At 51.1% G+C, this 15,548-nt stretch overlaps 1 protein-coding gene across 1 annotated transcript in view; it reads right to left on the bottom strand.

The window, feature by feature from the left end:
• LOC149324759 (uncharacterized) overlaps window positions 1-15,548 on the bottom strand; it is a 195,863-nt gene that overhangs the window by 74,503 nt on the left and 105,812 nt on the right. The window contains exon 5 of the mRNA XM_089565290.1: window positions 7,878-7,978. Within this exon, the coding sequence (XP_089421416.1) occupies window positions 7,878-7,978 (101 nt within the window). The remainder of the gene's footprint in view (window positions 1-7,877; window positions 7,979-15,548) is intronic.

Here is a 15,548-nt window from a genome sequence, read left to right as displayed (position 1 = left end):
CTTTCCCCCCCCCCCTTATGTAATGCCCTAAGCCAAGGGCCCTTAAGGGTAAATAAATTATGATGATGATGATGAGTTCGGCTCGCCCGTGGCTCTATTGTGGTAAAATGAAGAACAACACCGGCTTGCTGGCACCACCCGCACCCGAGGACCACTGGCCAAATAAGGCTGCCTGCAACAACAAACTCGGTGGAGGTGGCCTTTCTGAGTGCAGTCAGGTTGACGATGACACGTCCGACTTGCTCCACCCGGGCACCGTTAAAAGCTAAGCGCCGGGTTTTGGTGGCTGGAAGAAGCAGGTAGGGCGCGTTAACAATAAACGATTTGTCCAGTACATTTACAGCCGCTCCGGTGTCGACCAAGGCTTCTACGTGCCGGTCAAGCAGGGCGACGTCGACGAGTGTGTAGGGAGCTTCAGTTGCCATCGAAGCCGACGAAAGGAGGGGACGCGGCGAACGAAGGAGTTTGGAACGGACTTCGGCGGGGACGGACTTTGGGATTCGACGGAACGGTGCCCCCGGAGTTCCGCGAAATAGGTTTCCAAGGTCGGAGGGCCAGCACAGTCACTCGCGTAGTGTCGCCTCAGGCCGCAGCGGAAGCAGGTCATGCGGGTTTCGTTACGCACGCGTTGGGTGGAGGCCGCTCTAGCGACTGCGAATCGAGGAGCCTGCCCCAGGATGCTGCGCTCTGCGACCCCCACGTGGCCAGCAAAGTCAATTCTGTCTCGACGGCGAGCGCCATGGCGGCGCGGACGGACTCAGGAGGCCCAGAGCGGACCAAGCGCTGCGCCTCAGGGAGTCGGATGGCGTCGACAAACGCATCGCTGCCGACCAGAGCCCCGGCGCCCTGAGGCGCCCCCGGCTGCGACTGCAGAGCAAGGCGCTCAATGGCGGCGGCAAGGTCCTAGTATGTCTCCCCCGGCTCTTGACGGAGGGCTCGCAGGCGGTGGTACTGCACACGGGGGTGACCTGAGGCACTGTAGTGGTCGGAGAGGGGGCCTGCCAGGGCAGTGTAAAAGCCCAGCTGGTCGTGCGGCACGTTCTGCAGCAGCTCAGACGCGCGGATTTGCTGTCCTAGCCTCTCGCCGCGCAATACCCTCCAGCTGGATGCGGTAAGCATCCCACGAGATAGTGTCTTCCAGCGTGGGTAATTCCACAACGTCCAATGATGTACTTGCGCCGAGCCCGTTATTGGCGGCTACGACCACAGGCCCAGCGACGGCAGAGCCAGAGACAGCGGTGGCGGAGATACCCAAAGACACCTTACCCTTGTTCGGCTAGGCTGTCAGAAGGCGACGGAAGTCGAGCAGGAAAGCTTCCATCTCCCTAGCCTGGGCAGTCAGACGGGCCTCCCATGCGTCTATCCGCTGGGTAACTATATCCAGGAGGCGCTCAATACCGGCGTCCAGCCGCTTTGAAGGACCGAGCCCATTTGAGCGCCTAGGTCTAGTTGCGCCGGCCGCTCCGTCGGCGGCGCCATCAGCTGGTAGCAGAGTCGTGTTGTCTGGCACGTTGGGTGCTTGACTCTGGATGCGGGTGAGCGGCATGACCCCACCGCTACCACCAAATGTTACGGGACGGCGTGCCCGCGCAGAGAAAGCCACTCAGGAACGCAGGAGACCCAGGAAAACACCACCGGCCGCAGCGGTTCTCTTTCGTTTTCTACCTCTCGTGCAAGCGCCGCGCGCTTTCCTCTCGCGCCTCTTATTTTATTCGTCTAGCGTAGCGCGCTCTTGGTCAGCGTAAGTCTAGTGCAGCGCGCTGTAGGTCGGCGTAGTTTGTATGCCGTAACAATATGAATCATCAACATCATCATCAGCCTGACTACACCCACTGCAGGGCAAAGGCCTCTCCCAATTCTCTCCAATTAACCCTGTCCTTTGTCAGTTGCTGCCACTGTATCTCCTCAAACTTCTTAGTCTCATCCGCGCACCCAACTTTCTGCCGTCCCCTGCTACGTTTGCTTTCTCTTGGAATCAACTTCGTTACCCTCAAGGACCAGCGGTTATCCTGCCTTCGCATTACATGCCCTGCCCAAGCCCATTTCTTCCTCTTGATTTCAATTATGATGTCATTAATCCACGTTGGTTCCCTCACCCACTCCGCCCTCTTCCAATCTCTTAACGTTACACCTATCATTTTCCTTTCCATAGCTCGCTGCGTTGTTCTTAACTTAAGCTGAACCCTCTTTGTTAGCCTCCAGGTTTCTCCCCATAAGTGAGTACCGGTAGGATACAGCTGTTGTATACTTTTCTCTTCAGGGATATTGGTAAACTGCCATTCATGATCTGAGATAACCGGCCATATGCGCTCCACCCCATTCTTATTCTTCTAGTTATTTCCTTCTCATGATCCGGATCTGCGGTCACTACCTGCCCTAAGTAGACATATTCTCTTACTACTTCCAGCACCTCGCTACCAATTGCGAACCGCTGTTCCCTTGCTAGGCTGTTGAACATTACTTTGGTTTTCTGCATATTAATTCTTAGAAGTACAGAAAGGTGGGCAAGTTGGTTATTACTATCCATGGTAAAACAGCGCGGAAAAAACACGAGGACGGAACAAACACGACAACACGAGCGCTGAACTTTCAACTGACGATTTATTACGCACATGTGTACATATATAGCATTCCCGCCAAACACTAAACAAAACAAAAAAACACTGCATCATCACTGAAAAATATTAACTCTACATATCTACAAATGCATGCTCCAAAGAGGTGATTTCGCGGTTAGCCAGTGATAATGAGGGCTTACTAATGCATGCTGTACCCCCTTTGTCAATGTGATATGCCTCTACTATTTCCCTTACTATCTGATCCTTATGTTTGAAGATGACGGATGTCTGATGAAGCAATGGGGAGCACGTGTGCTCAGGTTGCCTGCAGTGAAGCGCCAATTCTTAGCCCCACCGTTTTGCTCTGCCTGTGTAACAATATATATATATATATATATATATATATATACTGCTTAGCGATGGTCTGAGTTCTGGCAGCATTGACGCCATAGGAAGCATAAGAGGATTCTCACCCAGCTTCCACACTCGCCGTTCCATGACGTTCTACGTCACATCAGCGGTATTTCAGGACGGGCTAGGTGCGCCGCTTAAGAACGTGGGTGGCGCTAAGGTACACTCTCAAGGTTAGGCTATTTGTAAAAAATAAATACCCCCGAAGGCAGAAGATTTGACAGCCGTCGCCGTAGCTCAGCGGTAGAGCACCGGACGCGTAATTCGGAGGTCGTGGGTACGGATCCCACCGGCGGCATGTGGCTGTTTTTATTGCGAAGCAATACTACTTTACCTACCACCTCAGCCCGTCAAAACGCGAGGCGGTGGTAGGCACGGTTGACTTGCAGCATGACGTCTGGTGTGACGTCACACCATAGGTGCAAAAACGGGGCCCCATCTCACGCCGTCGCGATGCGAGGCGGTAGGCACGGAGCGGCGGCCTAACTCCCGCTCCTCTCACCAGGGGCGCCGCGTTCGTAATGACGTCACACCATCTGTGTAAAAACGGGGGCCCGGCTCGAGCCGTCGCAGTGCGAGGCGGTAGGCACGGAGCAGCGGCCTAACTCCCGCTCCTCTTACCAGGGGCGCCGCGCTAGGAGTGACGTCACACCATCTGTGTAAGAACGGGGGCCCGACTCGAGCCGTTGCGGGAGGGAGGTGGTGACGGATCGCAGCTTCGGCCGCTTATCTGTTTTTTCAGCCAGCGTCCGCTTCCGCGGACGTGGTTGCTGCTGCGACGCACGTCTTTTCTTTTATTTTTTTCTTTCCTCATCTTTTAACTCTCCTCTATCTGCACGTGGCAGCGGTGGTGGCTCGGCTGGAGCCAGTTAGCAGGCCCGTGCAATTTATTTTATGCGTAGCATATTGCAATCACTCAGTTCAGCCCTTGGGCGCGGCCGGGCAGCCACCAAACCACGTGACGTGACGTCACGACAGCCGGAAGAAAAGCTGGGCCCCAACTCGCGCGGTCGCGCACGGCCGCAGCCACCACCTGACTCCTGCTCCTCCCGATAGGGGCGCTGCGCCGGCGCGTGACGTCACGGAGGAAAAGCTGCTGAGAAAATCGAGTGCCGCCAAGCAATACCTCGCGAAAAAAGACCGAGGAATATGCAATGCATTCTTGGCTTAACCAAGCTAAGCCTGGACATCTTTCATCCTTCTCTCAGTCGCAACAACAACAACGAGCTGTCGCAATGCGAGGCGGTAGGCACCGACTCTGGTTCGGCCTCTCGTAAGGCTTGAGAGATGCCGCCTCAAGCAAGCAAGACACTTCGGCAGAATGCAAAGAGGAAGCAAGAGCGGTACAGTAGCAGAACCCACGTATTGCTTAGCAACTACCAGGCTTAATTAAGCTAAGCCACCACCATTTTTTTCTTTTTCTTTTCTAATCAATTAGCTTCAAGCGATAACATATAGAGTAATAATCAAAATCGAACAACAGCACAAAACAAATTAAAAAATAAAAATAAAAATCCCCTCTGCCCCTTGGTTTCTGTGGCTGTTGGCTTCTCGCTTATTTAGAACATGCCCCTCAATCCCCTTCCCTTGTCTGCTTAATTGCTTAGCGAGGGTCTCGGTTCTGGCAGCCTTGACGCCATAGGAAGCATAAGAGGGTTCTCACACAGCTTCCACCCTCGCCGTTCGATGACGTTCTACGTCACATCAGCGGTAACTCAGGACGTGCTACGTCCGCCGCTTAAGAACGTGGTGGCGCTGAGGTACACTCTCAAGGTTAGGTTATTTGTAAAACATAAATACCCCCGAAAACAAAAAATTTAACAGCCGTCGCCGTAGATCAGCGGCAGAGCACTGGACGCGTAATTCGGAGATCGTGAGTTCGGATCCCACCGGCGACATGTGGTTGTTTTATCTTCTGCCTTTCGAATCAATTAGCTTTAAGCGATAACATATTCAGTAATAATCATAATCGAACAACACCACGAAATCAATATATATAAGGGATGACAAAATCTTCAAGGCAACTGACTAAAAATATAATAAGTTGGGGAAGTCACACTGAAAAACTTGACAGATTTATTCAACGTTTCTACCAGGGACTGGTCTTTTTCAAGAATGATCATACAGTGCACGGACGCATCTTCTTATAGCAGTGAACATGGCACACAGAGGGCTTGAAAAAGAAAAATATCAGTAAATAAAAAAAGCGTTTTCCGCACCCCTTTGCCTATGTGACACTGGTGACGTCACCACTGGATGACGTCACGCATAATTGATGACGAAGTAATGAAAAATTACTAATTAATCACTCAGATGACTGCTAATTAATGGCACTTAAGCTTTGCCTTTAGGAGTGGAACGCGACAGCGTGTTGTAGCGCTGCCAGGGAGTCCACGAAAGGCCACCATCCGTTCCGCGCGATGCCTTGCCCTTTGAACACAACGCTCTTTGAGGAAAGGAAATGAGGCTGTAATTCTCAGTCATCTCGGTGGACACCTTAACCGCATCGTACCGGAAGGGAGGAAGTGTCAGTGAAAGAAGATTGGTTTGGTTTATGGTTTGTGGTGTTTAACGTCCCAAAGCGTCTAAGGCTATGAGAGACGCCGTAGCGGAGGGCTCCCGAAATTTCGACCACCTGGGGTTTTTTAACGTGCACTGATATCGCACGCAGTGAAAGAAGAAAGCGAGGCTCTAATGAAGAAACTGAAAATTGCATTTGAGGAAAGAAAATTACGCAGTAATTGTCTCATATATCTCGGTGGACACCCGTCAAACGCGGTCGCAGACACGGCCGAGATACGGATTGCTAACGACAGTATGAGGCATTAAAGGCTTTAGCCTTAATGAACACTTTCACGTGTAGTGGGGCCAAAGAGGTTCGCTGCAGCAAGTCTGCGATGCAATCCAAGTCAGCTGATTTGTACAAAACTTCTCTATTGCCAAATTGTCGCACCTCGGAAATCTCAAGATGGCGGCTGGTCGCTGCCTTCAGCTGCTTCTTGATCCTACCAGAGTTTCTTATTTTAATTACATCATCCCCTACAGGGACCAGCGCAACAGGGATACGTTTGACACCGTTTTTAATCAAAGACTTAAGCGGCATGATTTCAGCCGCCAAACTGGTGAACCAGGTTACAGGACCTGTGCCCGGGCAAGCCACAACCATGGCGGTAAGCCTACCCACTCATTGAACCTAGATCCAAAGGAAGAAAACTGGCCTAATCCCCCACTTGCAGAACGGCCTCAAAGAAGATGACGACAGGCCAAGAAGACGTAAAGGCAGGTAGTGGTTCAGCAGCACAACCGGGGACGAAGGAATCAGCAGGGACCCTGAAACGAGCTGCTTGGCACGGCAGAAGCACGGAGCAAAGTAGCGACGGGATCAAAGTAGCATCGCCTTCCAAAACTGGGGTCGATGTCGCCATGATTTAATGATATGGTTTAGTGGCCATATGATTTAATGGCTGAGGATCTAGCACGAGCGCGCTTGCCCGCGCCGCTGTCCGCTCCACCGTCTTTTAGTCCGTCCCAATATAAAGGCGCGCTCCGCGTCTGTTCATTCTTCGATCCAAGGTTGTTGTTGTTGTTGTGACTGAGAGAAGGATGAAAAGGAAATTGCACGGGCATGCTTACTGCCTCGAGCCAAGCCACTACCGCTGCCACGTGCAGATAGAGGAGAGTCAAAAGATCAGAGGAAGGAGAAAAAGGAAAGAAAAGACGCGCGTCGCAGCAACAATGGCGTCCGCCGGAGCGGATGCTGCTCAAAAAACAGATAAGCGGCAGAAGCCGCTCTCGCCAAAGCGAGGACAGATCCAAGGTGGGCGCACACATACACACAGTATGAACTGTACAAATTCCTTGTCATTCTCGCGCCGGGCGCGCGTACCCATCGCTACGGCTTGGGGATCGTCTTACAGAACCTTCGACTGCTCTCTTCCGGCGGCGCCGACGCGCGAGTAAAGTGAAGAGGGCTCACTGAGCACGTTCTATGCTATGCCCCATCCTTCAGCAATGAGTAGTATTTGCTCCAAATTTCTCGATTATTCAATGCGCGTGCGGACATCTTACTTTTGGTGTCACGACAGCAAGCAAAGCTTTATCTAATAAAAGCAATGGCACGGGGCCAAGGGAAGGAAGGGACAAACACAGCGCTGATGCGCTGCATTACTGAATATGTCAGACCAACTCGCCCAACAGTTCATGTTGGGCAAGCGAAACGTAGCGGGCAGCAACGCGCTCAAGGTTAGGCGCTTTCTGGGGTTTTCTTCTCCGCTGTTCTAGAATTCTCTACAACGTGAGCTGGCGAGATCCCTTTAGTGCTACGCGGGCCTTCTCAGTGTGCGCTGAATTTTGTGACACCCTTTCCTTGCCACACCATAGGAGAACAGGGAAGGACACAAGCGTATTTATGAAGTCTCATTGGGGCTATAAAAACCTCTATTTGTGTGTTGCTCCCAGCAAATAGCCTTCTTACAAGTATAGGCCTTTCTGACAATTAGGCAATAATGGAAGTTGTGAAGTACGCAGATGGTTAAAACAATAAGTTCAGTTTAACATTGTATTCCCATATCACGCTTGCCCTAACCTTGACGGACGCCCCCTGTGTTGAGGAAAGTAGCTTAAGCATGCGCATGTATGATATGTGCAGAGCTGCTTAATACTTGACAACAAGATCCTGACTTTACAGAGCAAACTTTCGGGTGCTCACCCGCCAACCTATGTCTATGTAATGAACGGTGGATATTTGCGCAATAAAGAGCCTCCAGGATGAACTTAGGGACACGCTCTCTTATCTTATGTCAACGCGGCTGGTGGTTAGTTGCCGAAAATATGAACGAAGTGCACTACAGGTAATGTGTACCAAAAACTGGCACCAGAATTTGTACTTGCTACTCATTTACAACTTACCATGCTAGCGCCGTCCGGAGTAGAGTTTCCAACCTCGTCACAGATGTGTATGGAGACGTAACTGGTAGCTTCGTTGTGAAGGTGCTCCCGGGCACTCACGCCTAAAAAAGGGGGCAACAGGAGAAGAAAAGATAACGTCCTGCTAGATACGCCCCAACTACTCCGGTAAGTGGTAACGAAAGAAGAAAAGAAAAAACAAACATCTTTATCTTGCTTTCTCCTGTCCACCAACCTCAATGGATACATGCGAACGTCCCTGATACTTCTACCTCGAAGCCAGTTGCTGTAGAATGCGCATCGTTCTGAAGTAATGTTAGAGGAAAGAGTAGCGCGGCAGAAGAAGGGCCATTCGAAACACACAAATACAAAAAATGCACGTTGTTATTAATTTCACTCTCTGCATCCCTGAACAATGCAGATGCCTTGTTCCCTAAAGGCTTTTCAGGTAAAATTTGGCGTAACCTTAACTTTTCTTTTGACAAGTTAATTTTTAAATGTGTTTTGAAGACGCAGCCGAAAGGAAGAAACGCGGAGGGCAGTTGACACCAAAAAGACAGCGACACTCAAAACTGAGATGACACAAGCCTGTTGACACGCCTGCCTTTTTGTAAAGAAAAAAGCCAAGTCCCAAAAACACGTGAATAAAGTATGAGAACAAACATCTAAATATCGAAACAAATTTTGACACTCATGTGGACTGGCTACAAAACACGCAAACCAAGGAAAACTCCACAATAATTCAGGCGCAATTTAATCGATTACTTACCTCCCATGACTGTCCAAATAGAAAAACGTTACAGCGCAAAAACATTAACATAATGGGGATTCTATGACGGATAATCCTACCCATCGAACCGGAGCAAAAATTATGATATATAAACTTACCGACTTAGCGCAGTAATCAGCAAATGCTAGCAGCGGAGTGGTCTGGAATGGCAAGGCGATTTTTGCGACGCACAGGTGACAGCCCGGTTTGGCATTTCAAAGGCCCATTTTGGCGTTTCTACGCTAGCGTGTATATTCACCCATCACCAGCTTGCGGTGTTCGCTTCAGTCGCGTTCCCGGAAAACTTCAGACTACTATAATACAACATTCATTCATTATTACAGCGCAAAGACGGCACAGAACAAGAAGGGGACACAACAGCGCTGACTACTGCACTACTGGGCCCGCTTGCACGGAGGAAATAGTCCTGTGCCCTGCGTTGTCTTGTAAACAAGGGATCAGCTCATTAACTAATAATTCCACAAAATTTATTCACTCACTCGCAGTATAATCCTCGTTTGGTTTTTAGGGCAACGAAGGAGCTTAACTAAATTATGAAGTCTGAGTTCCAGTCTTGCAATCTCGTTACGAGGGGGCGATGGTGCCCACCTAGAAATTGAGGCAATCATGCACCAAGCATTTACTCAAAACCAACGAAGGATTTAGCCTCCGTTGTTCTTAGAGGAAAGAAAACACGCTTAACAGGCTGCCAGCGTCAGCAACACAACTTAATCAAACTTTGAGGTACCTGACAGCGCTGTCTACCTATGCCTTTCGAATAACAAGTAACGCGGTATATGCTGCTGCTGTCCCCTCAAACTATTCCTATCAAATGGCGCCTAAAAACCTACTGCAGCTCTCGCTCTAAAAGTCAAAAAGCAACTGACGCAATAACAACTGTGCAAGCCATGAGGACAAGTGACGGAGAACGCAAAAAGATTGAGAAGATAAGTGTTAAAAGCTAGTCTACGAGAAAGAGGACCATTCCATTCCTTCAGTGAGATAGTGACAGAAAAAATTAGCAAGTAACTGATCCAGGTTTTGGTTTCTGCAGCGAAGGATTTCAAGGTTCCACTTGGCTTCTCTCTTAGTGGGGTCTTACATGTCACGCTTTTGTTACCGGTCAAGAAAGAGTACGCTAGCAACAATAAGCAGCTGCGCATCAGCTACCACGTCGGCGAAAAAACTGCCCATATCATGTTGAATAATTCGTGGGGTTTCTAGCGCTATTCGGACATTGCATTCAGAGTCAACACCACTCTAATAGCTCAATCCATAATTGCGACCACGAGCAACACACCGAAGAATAGCCCTCGTACAAACCGTGTATCTGAATCGCCCAATGCATGTGGATGGCCTCCCTCGGTCGTGCAGAAGGAGGAGCAGCCAGGCGGCAGCCACGGGAAACGACTTGGTCACCTGGACCGCAGAGCTCGTCGTCTCCGGCCGCTGTTTCTTGCGTCTGCCTTTTCAATCCGCACTTTCTCCACGTACTCATCCCACGCGGCCGCCGAAGACTCGAGGTGGAAAGGCCGGCCGCCAACGTGACGACCCGGCTCCTTTTCCTCCCTTCCTCCGCTACCGGTCGGAGGGGGCAGTGAGGGGAAGTGCCACGCTAGACTACGAATGAGAGAGAGAGATGCATCCGGTGGAAAAGGGGTTGAGAGGACCCCCACAACCTGCCTCTATCATTAGTTACTTCAACATGCTGGAAGCGAATTCGAACGGCTTTCCCCTTTTGCATTGTCGCCAAATTGGGTCCGCACGTCCATGCCGCCGCGCCCGTTAGAGAGCCTTCGCTACTGCATTTGTCGTCTCTTAGCGGTCGCGCCCATTGAATTCGGAGCGTTGAATTGTTAGGGTGCACTGGGCTAGATTCCTGCTCGTCTCATGCAGGTGTTTCAGCCAGGTTGAGGCACTGTGGTTGGTCTCGTCTGAGCAGTGTTCCCTCCATGTACGTCTCGTACCTTCGGAGCGCGAAGATGATGGCCAAGCCTTCCTTTGCAGTCGGTTAAGTAATTGCACTGTGCGGGCCTCAGAGAGCGCCTCGCAAATTCTACAGTTCGCAGTTCATCCTTCTCCATCAGGTGTACTGCAACCACTCCGATAATAAAGGCATCTGTCCCGATATGGAATGGGCCATTCAGGTTGGGCAGCTTCATAGCTACCTTCTCAGCAATAGCGTACGAGAGCAGAAGAAAGTGTTGTTCCTGCTCCACTCCACATATCGATCGAGAAGTCGTCTTAGCAACCTTGCTAATTGCGTTCGCACTCGCAAGAGTTACGCACTTCGCAAGAGTTACGAACGAACTAGCGGTAGTATACCACCATGGCAAGATAATTGAACACTGCTGACACCTTTCAAGACAGCGAACTCAAGGTTCGCTCAAAAATTATCAGGAGACACCTGTCCCTGTTCAAATTTAGAGCCAAGCAAGCTCACCTGGGCCTGACAGATTTTCGCCATCGCGATATTTAGCATGACGCCAGCTACTCTGAGCTTTCCCAGACATTATCTCAGGTAGTCGGCGTGCTCAATGAAAGTTCGAGAGTAGACAATAACATGATCTAGGTAGGTGAGAACATGACACCATGTGGCGCCACGCCGAGTACACGCTCCGTCAACCATTTGGAATTCGCTTGGAACACCGGACGAATCAATCTACATTCTCTTAAATTGAAACATACCTCTGTAACACGTGAAGGCCATTTACACTCGTCGCCCGCTTGCATTTTGATCTGCAGGTATTTCTTGCTTCCGTCAGGAATCTAGGATTCAGTGCCATCGATGTTAGAGACAAGCTTTTCACTCTCGGAAAGGAGTGTGAATCTTCCTGTCGGCGGAGAGTCGGCGGAGAGTCGCCTGGGGCGATCTTCCTTTGGCACAGGAACCACTGGCAACCTCCAGGCACTGGAAATGCGGAATATGAGACCAGCATCGAGCGACTCCTGGAGAGCCTCGTCGATAGGTTGCCACAACATTGATGCAGCATTGCATCAATCGTAGTGCAACATTGATGGGCCTTCGGTTACATTTCTAGTGCAGCGCGCCGCCCCTGTCTATGTGGTGCTGTATAATCTAGTGCATCACTGCTGGTATATTAGTATCTCTTCAAAGCAATCTAACAAAGGCAACAGGCCACCTGTCTCGTTCGCGGCATGTCAGAGCACCGGCATCTGCCAATATTTTGCGCATTTTCTACTCCGACTTCGGAGGAAAACTGCGCTTACTGGCCGCCGCTGCCCATCTAAGCGTTTGATGGAAAAACCCGCTGTCTCTTAGTTCGACATCTATCGGTTGAGTATGCATTGTCTTCTCCGACCCCGGAGAGGCAGTCTTGGGCTACTTCTGATCTCGGCTCTTGGCAGCGCGGGCAGCACTCGTGGGAGATATTTGCTACTCCGCGGGCGGATCAGCTGTGCTCTCTAACAAACACTTCGTTGCAGTGGGCTGTCGAGAAAGCCCTAGAGTGGGGCGCAAGCAATCTCCCGATGACCACCACTGGCAATATCCACGACCAGTACAGTTTTCGCTAGAACTCTCGGCCTAAAACAACGTACTGTGAGACTAAACACGTACAGGACATGCGTTCTGCTCACACGGCCAAACTAGGGCACTAGAGATAAACATCACCACAATACCGCACCTTTCTGGTAGCTAACTGGAGTGGCACCCTTCGCTGTCGCGATAAATGGATCTCCGCTGCAGATGGGATAAGATAACGTTCCGTATATGCATGTCGCCGTTTCCAACAATGCCTTGAAGTTAATACCCGCAACTTGGAGATACATAAAAGGGGCAAGCGTGTAGCCCGTTCTGCAACTTTGAAAACCAACACGATGGAGGTAGGATACGTACAGTTGGTAGGCTCCACCGGTACTGTTTCCCGCGGCCTTTCTATTTTCTCTATCTCGAGACACAGTTTCTTATTATGTGACCACTCTGATTTCAATTAAGAAGCGCGTAGATCTCCATACTTATGGTTGCGCAACTTGACGGCTCTTTGAGGCACCACTACCATTCACCCACCAACGGACCGCCCTGGGAGCTTTTTGAGCAGCTTCGAGCTTTTCAACACTCTCCCCCCCCCCCCCCGGACCATCGACAGTTTTTGGCCAACCCTATATAGCCTGTCCCTGTAACAGTTCAGGGCCCCATCCAATATTTTGGTACCTCCTCGCTCGTGAACTGGCCTGCCTTGGGAGTGATCTCATTGCTTATCGCAGTGATACCGCTCCAGGCATATCTTAGATCCAGGCACTCCTCTGCTGGTGGTGGGGGCAGGTATTTCCGGGCATCTGAAATTTGGGTCTGGACTCTGTGCTTTCCGTGGCAAGCTCGTTCAAATCGATGCATCCGCAGCCAATTCATCCGAGGGAAAAGGTGGGTAGGTCTGTGAGATGATGCGTTCCACCATCTCCGAAATCGCAGCTCCTTGACTCGAATATTCACACAGTTCTTGCATTACTCGCACCAATCCGACAAGCAATTCATCTGGGGCTTTTATCCGCAGCTCCAGTTCTCGTCGCATACGCTATTTGCACTCCTACGGCACCATTTCCTTCCCTGTCTATCGTCGCAATTCAGTCATAATTTCTACTCAGGGGCCGAATTGGTGCAAACCGGCGGCTTTATCAACGAGTGCGACGGGAACCACTCTTTCCATAATCTAACTCAGCTGCTCAAATCAGGTATCAGCCTTCAAATCCGAAGGCCAGTAGAGAGCTCGAATTGCAACATCAGTTGCAAAGCGGCTGCGAGGCAGTTTGCGATGTTCTCTCCCTCTGCCACTCATACTGCGTGCTCCTCAGCCATCTGATGTGGGGCGCGTGCCACATTTGCGGGATAGGTAGAGTGGAGTCAACTGGTCAGCTTATCTACGAGGCAAGGAAAATGACGCGGTCGCCAGCGGTAGCTTGTATTGCTGCTCGGGTTTTCCCGAAGCAAGGTGCGCTTCGTTACGCTAAGCGAACTGCGGGGTGCGCTTGCCGCACCCTCGTGCGTTGACGTAGCTCGGTCTCCTGGCTGGCCTGGGTGCGCAGACGTGAAAAGCAGCGAGGAATAGCCTTCCCCTATTGGCGATGGCTCGACGAGTAGCCCAGGATCTTCTTGCTGGAAACCCGGTTGGCAAGCACACCTGCGGAAGCGCCCGAGGAGTAGTGCAAGGACGCTTGGGGGCACGTTCAGCAGAACGAACTCCTGTAGCCTCAACCATTTGGCTGCACCATCTCCTAGTGTTCACCAGCAGCTCATGGTGCAATATTTCGGACGCAAGCCGCGCCGGCGACTTCATGTATCGCATCCCAACGACCTCGAAGCACCGCATCTGCGGTAGGTATTGATGTAGCCAGGAAAACGACGCTCGGGAGCTCCCGATGCTCGGCGCAGTCATCCGCCAGCACGGTGAGAGCCGGCAGCCCGAAGCGCGGGCTGGTCATGTTCTTCCTGAGCCAGCAGCCCGATTGGAACTCCAAAGGGGCCTAGTGGTAGGCCAAAATTTCGTAATTCAGGCAAGGTTTGGACCCTCCACTCAGGAACAACGCCACTGAGCTATACCGAACAGCAGCTCTGGCCGCGAAGAAACACGCCGAGGAATAGCCCCCAAGCAAAACCGTTTATTGGGGTCGCCCATTGTATATGGCGGTGTCGTTCTGTTGTGCGCCGGTAGCAGGCCGCAGCGGACTGGTAGTAGACACGGGAAAGAGGTCAATGTCACCTGGACCGCAGGGGTCCTGGCAGCTGTCCTCTCTTCAGGACAGAGGACAACCGCCCACGTGATGGCATCAGCGCCTCCGCTTCGCTTCTTCCACTGCCGCTCAGAATGGACCAGGATGGGAAGGGCCGTGGTAGGCCTTTAGAGTGAGAGATCCCTTAGGCGGGCGAGGGACAATGTGGATCCCCACAAATTGCACCACAGGTGTATTTATGATTGAGCAAACAGCAGTACCATAACGCAATTAGCAACACCACGCACTGTTCATCGACTCTGCTTGATCACACGTACAAGCAAAACGAATATGTGGCGCGTGACATAAAGCTGGGGTTCTTTGGTTTCCGAGTCATTGTGAAAAAGCCAGCTCTCGGGTTCTTGAAGAGAGCTGGGTACGGGTCCTGTCACTGCCTACACTCTGTAGCTCGTGACCCACTGACGTGCTTACTGTGGCCCACACTGCTAACATGTAAATCCGTCGCATACTAGCAGCAGCCGCGAACTGTGCAATTAAGCATTGCAGAATAGAATTTGTTCCCACTCCTTCACACCAGGTGGTGGAATGGCTTTCAGGTGTCGCTGTCCGCCTTCCAGCCTCATGTGAGGCCAACACAACGATCGACTTTCTCCAGGTGGACTCGCACTTCACCCTGGCAACGTTGCGTCTCTTGTACCCTCAACGCGGCTGGTGAGGTAGCCGACATTCCAGCATGGTTTATCGTTAATACCACAGGATTCCTATCGTCAGCTCAAGGTGGCGCTCATCTAGGATCTAAGGCAGCGCATCGTCTAAGAGACACAGATCAGCAGCTTCTATCAGCTGACAACCGTAGTAACCAGTGTCGGAGCCATCCTGCACGTCGCATGAGAAGGCTTTCCAACGTTTCTTTAAAGACTTTTAACTTAAGAGAACTTTTTGTTGGGCTAGATGTTAACTGATCATTGTAATATGAAGACGCCAAAAACCACACACACACAAGGGGAGCGAACAGAGCAGGACAGAGTGCTCTGTCCCGTTCTCTTGTGAGCGCATGCGTGCATGTGGTTTTTAGCGCCTTTGCTATACAATATTTAAAGACAGTTATTTTGGAAGTGTGTCTTAAGAGCGCGACCGGTTCCGTTTCCAAATTACCCGCAACCATATGGCACGATGCCCTGCAGTGGGCATTTCCTAACATGGACTTCTCCCATTTC

The sequence above is a fragment of the Amblyomma mixtum genome, unplaced genomic scaffold (genome assembly GCF_055824585.1).
Source record: "Amblyomma mixtum isolate Tamu unplaced genomic scaffold, ASM5582458v1 scaffold_19, whole genome shotgun sequence".
Lineage (NCBI taxonomy): Eukaryota > Metazoa > Arthropoda > Arachnida > Ixodida > Ixodidae > Amblyomma > Amblyomma mixtum.
The sequence above is the reverse complement of the archived record's forward strand: the minus strand, read 5'-3'. Positions and strand labels throughout refer to the sequence as shown.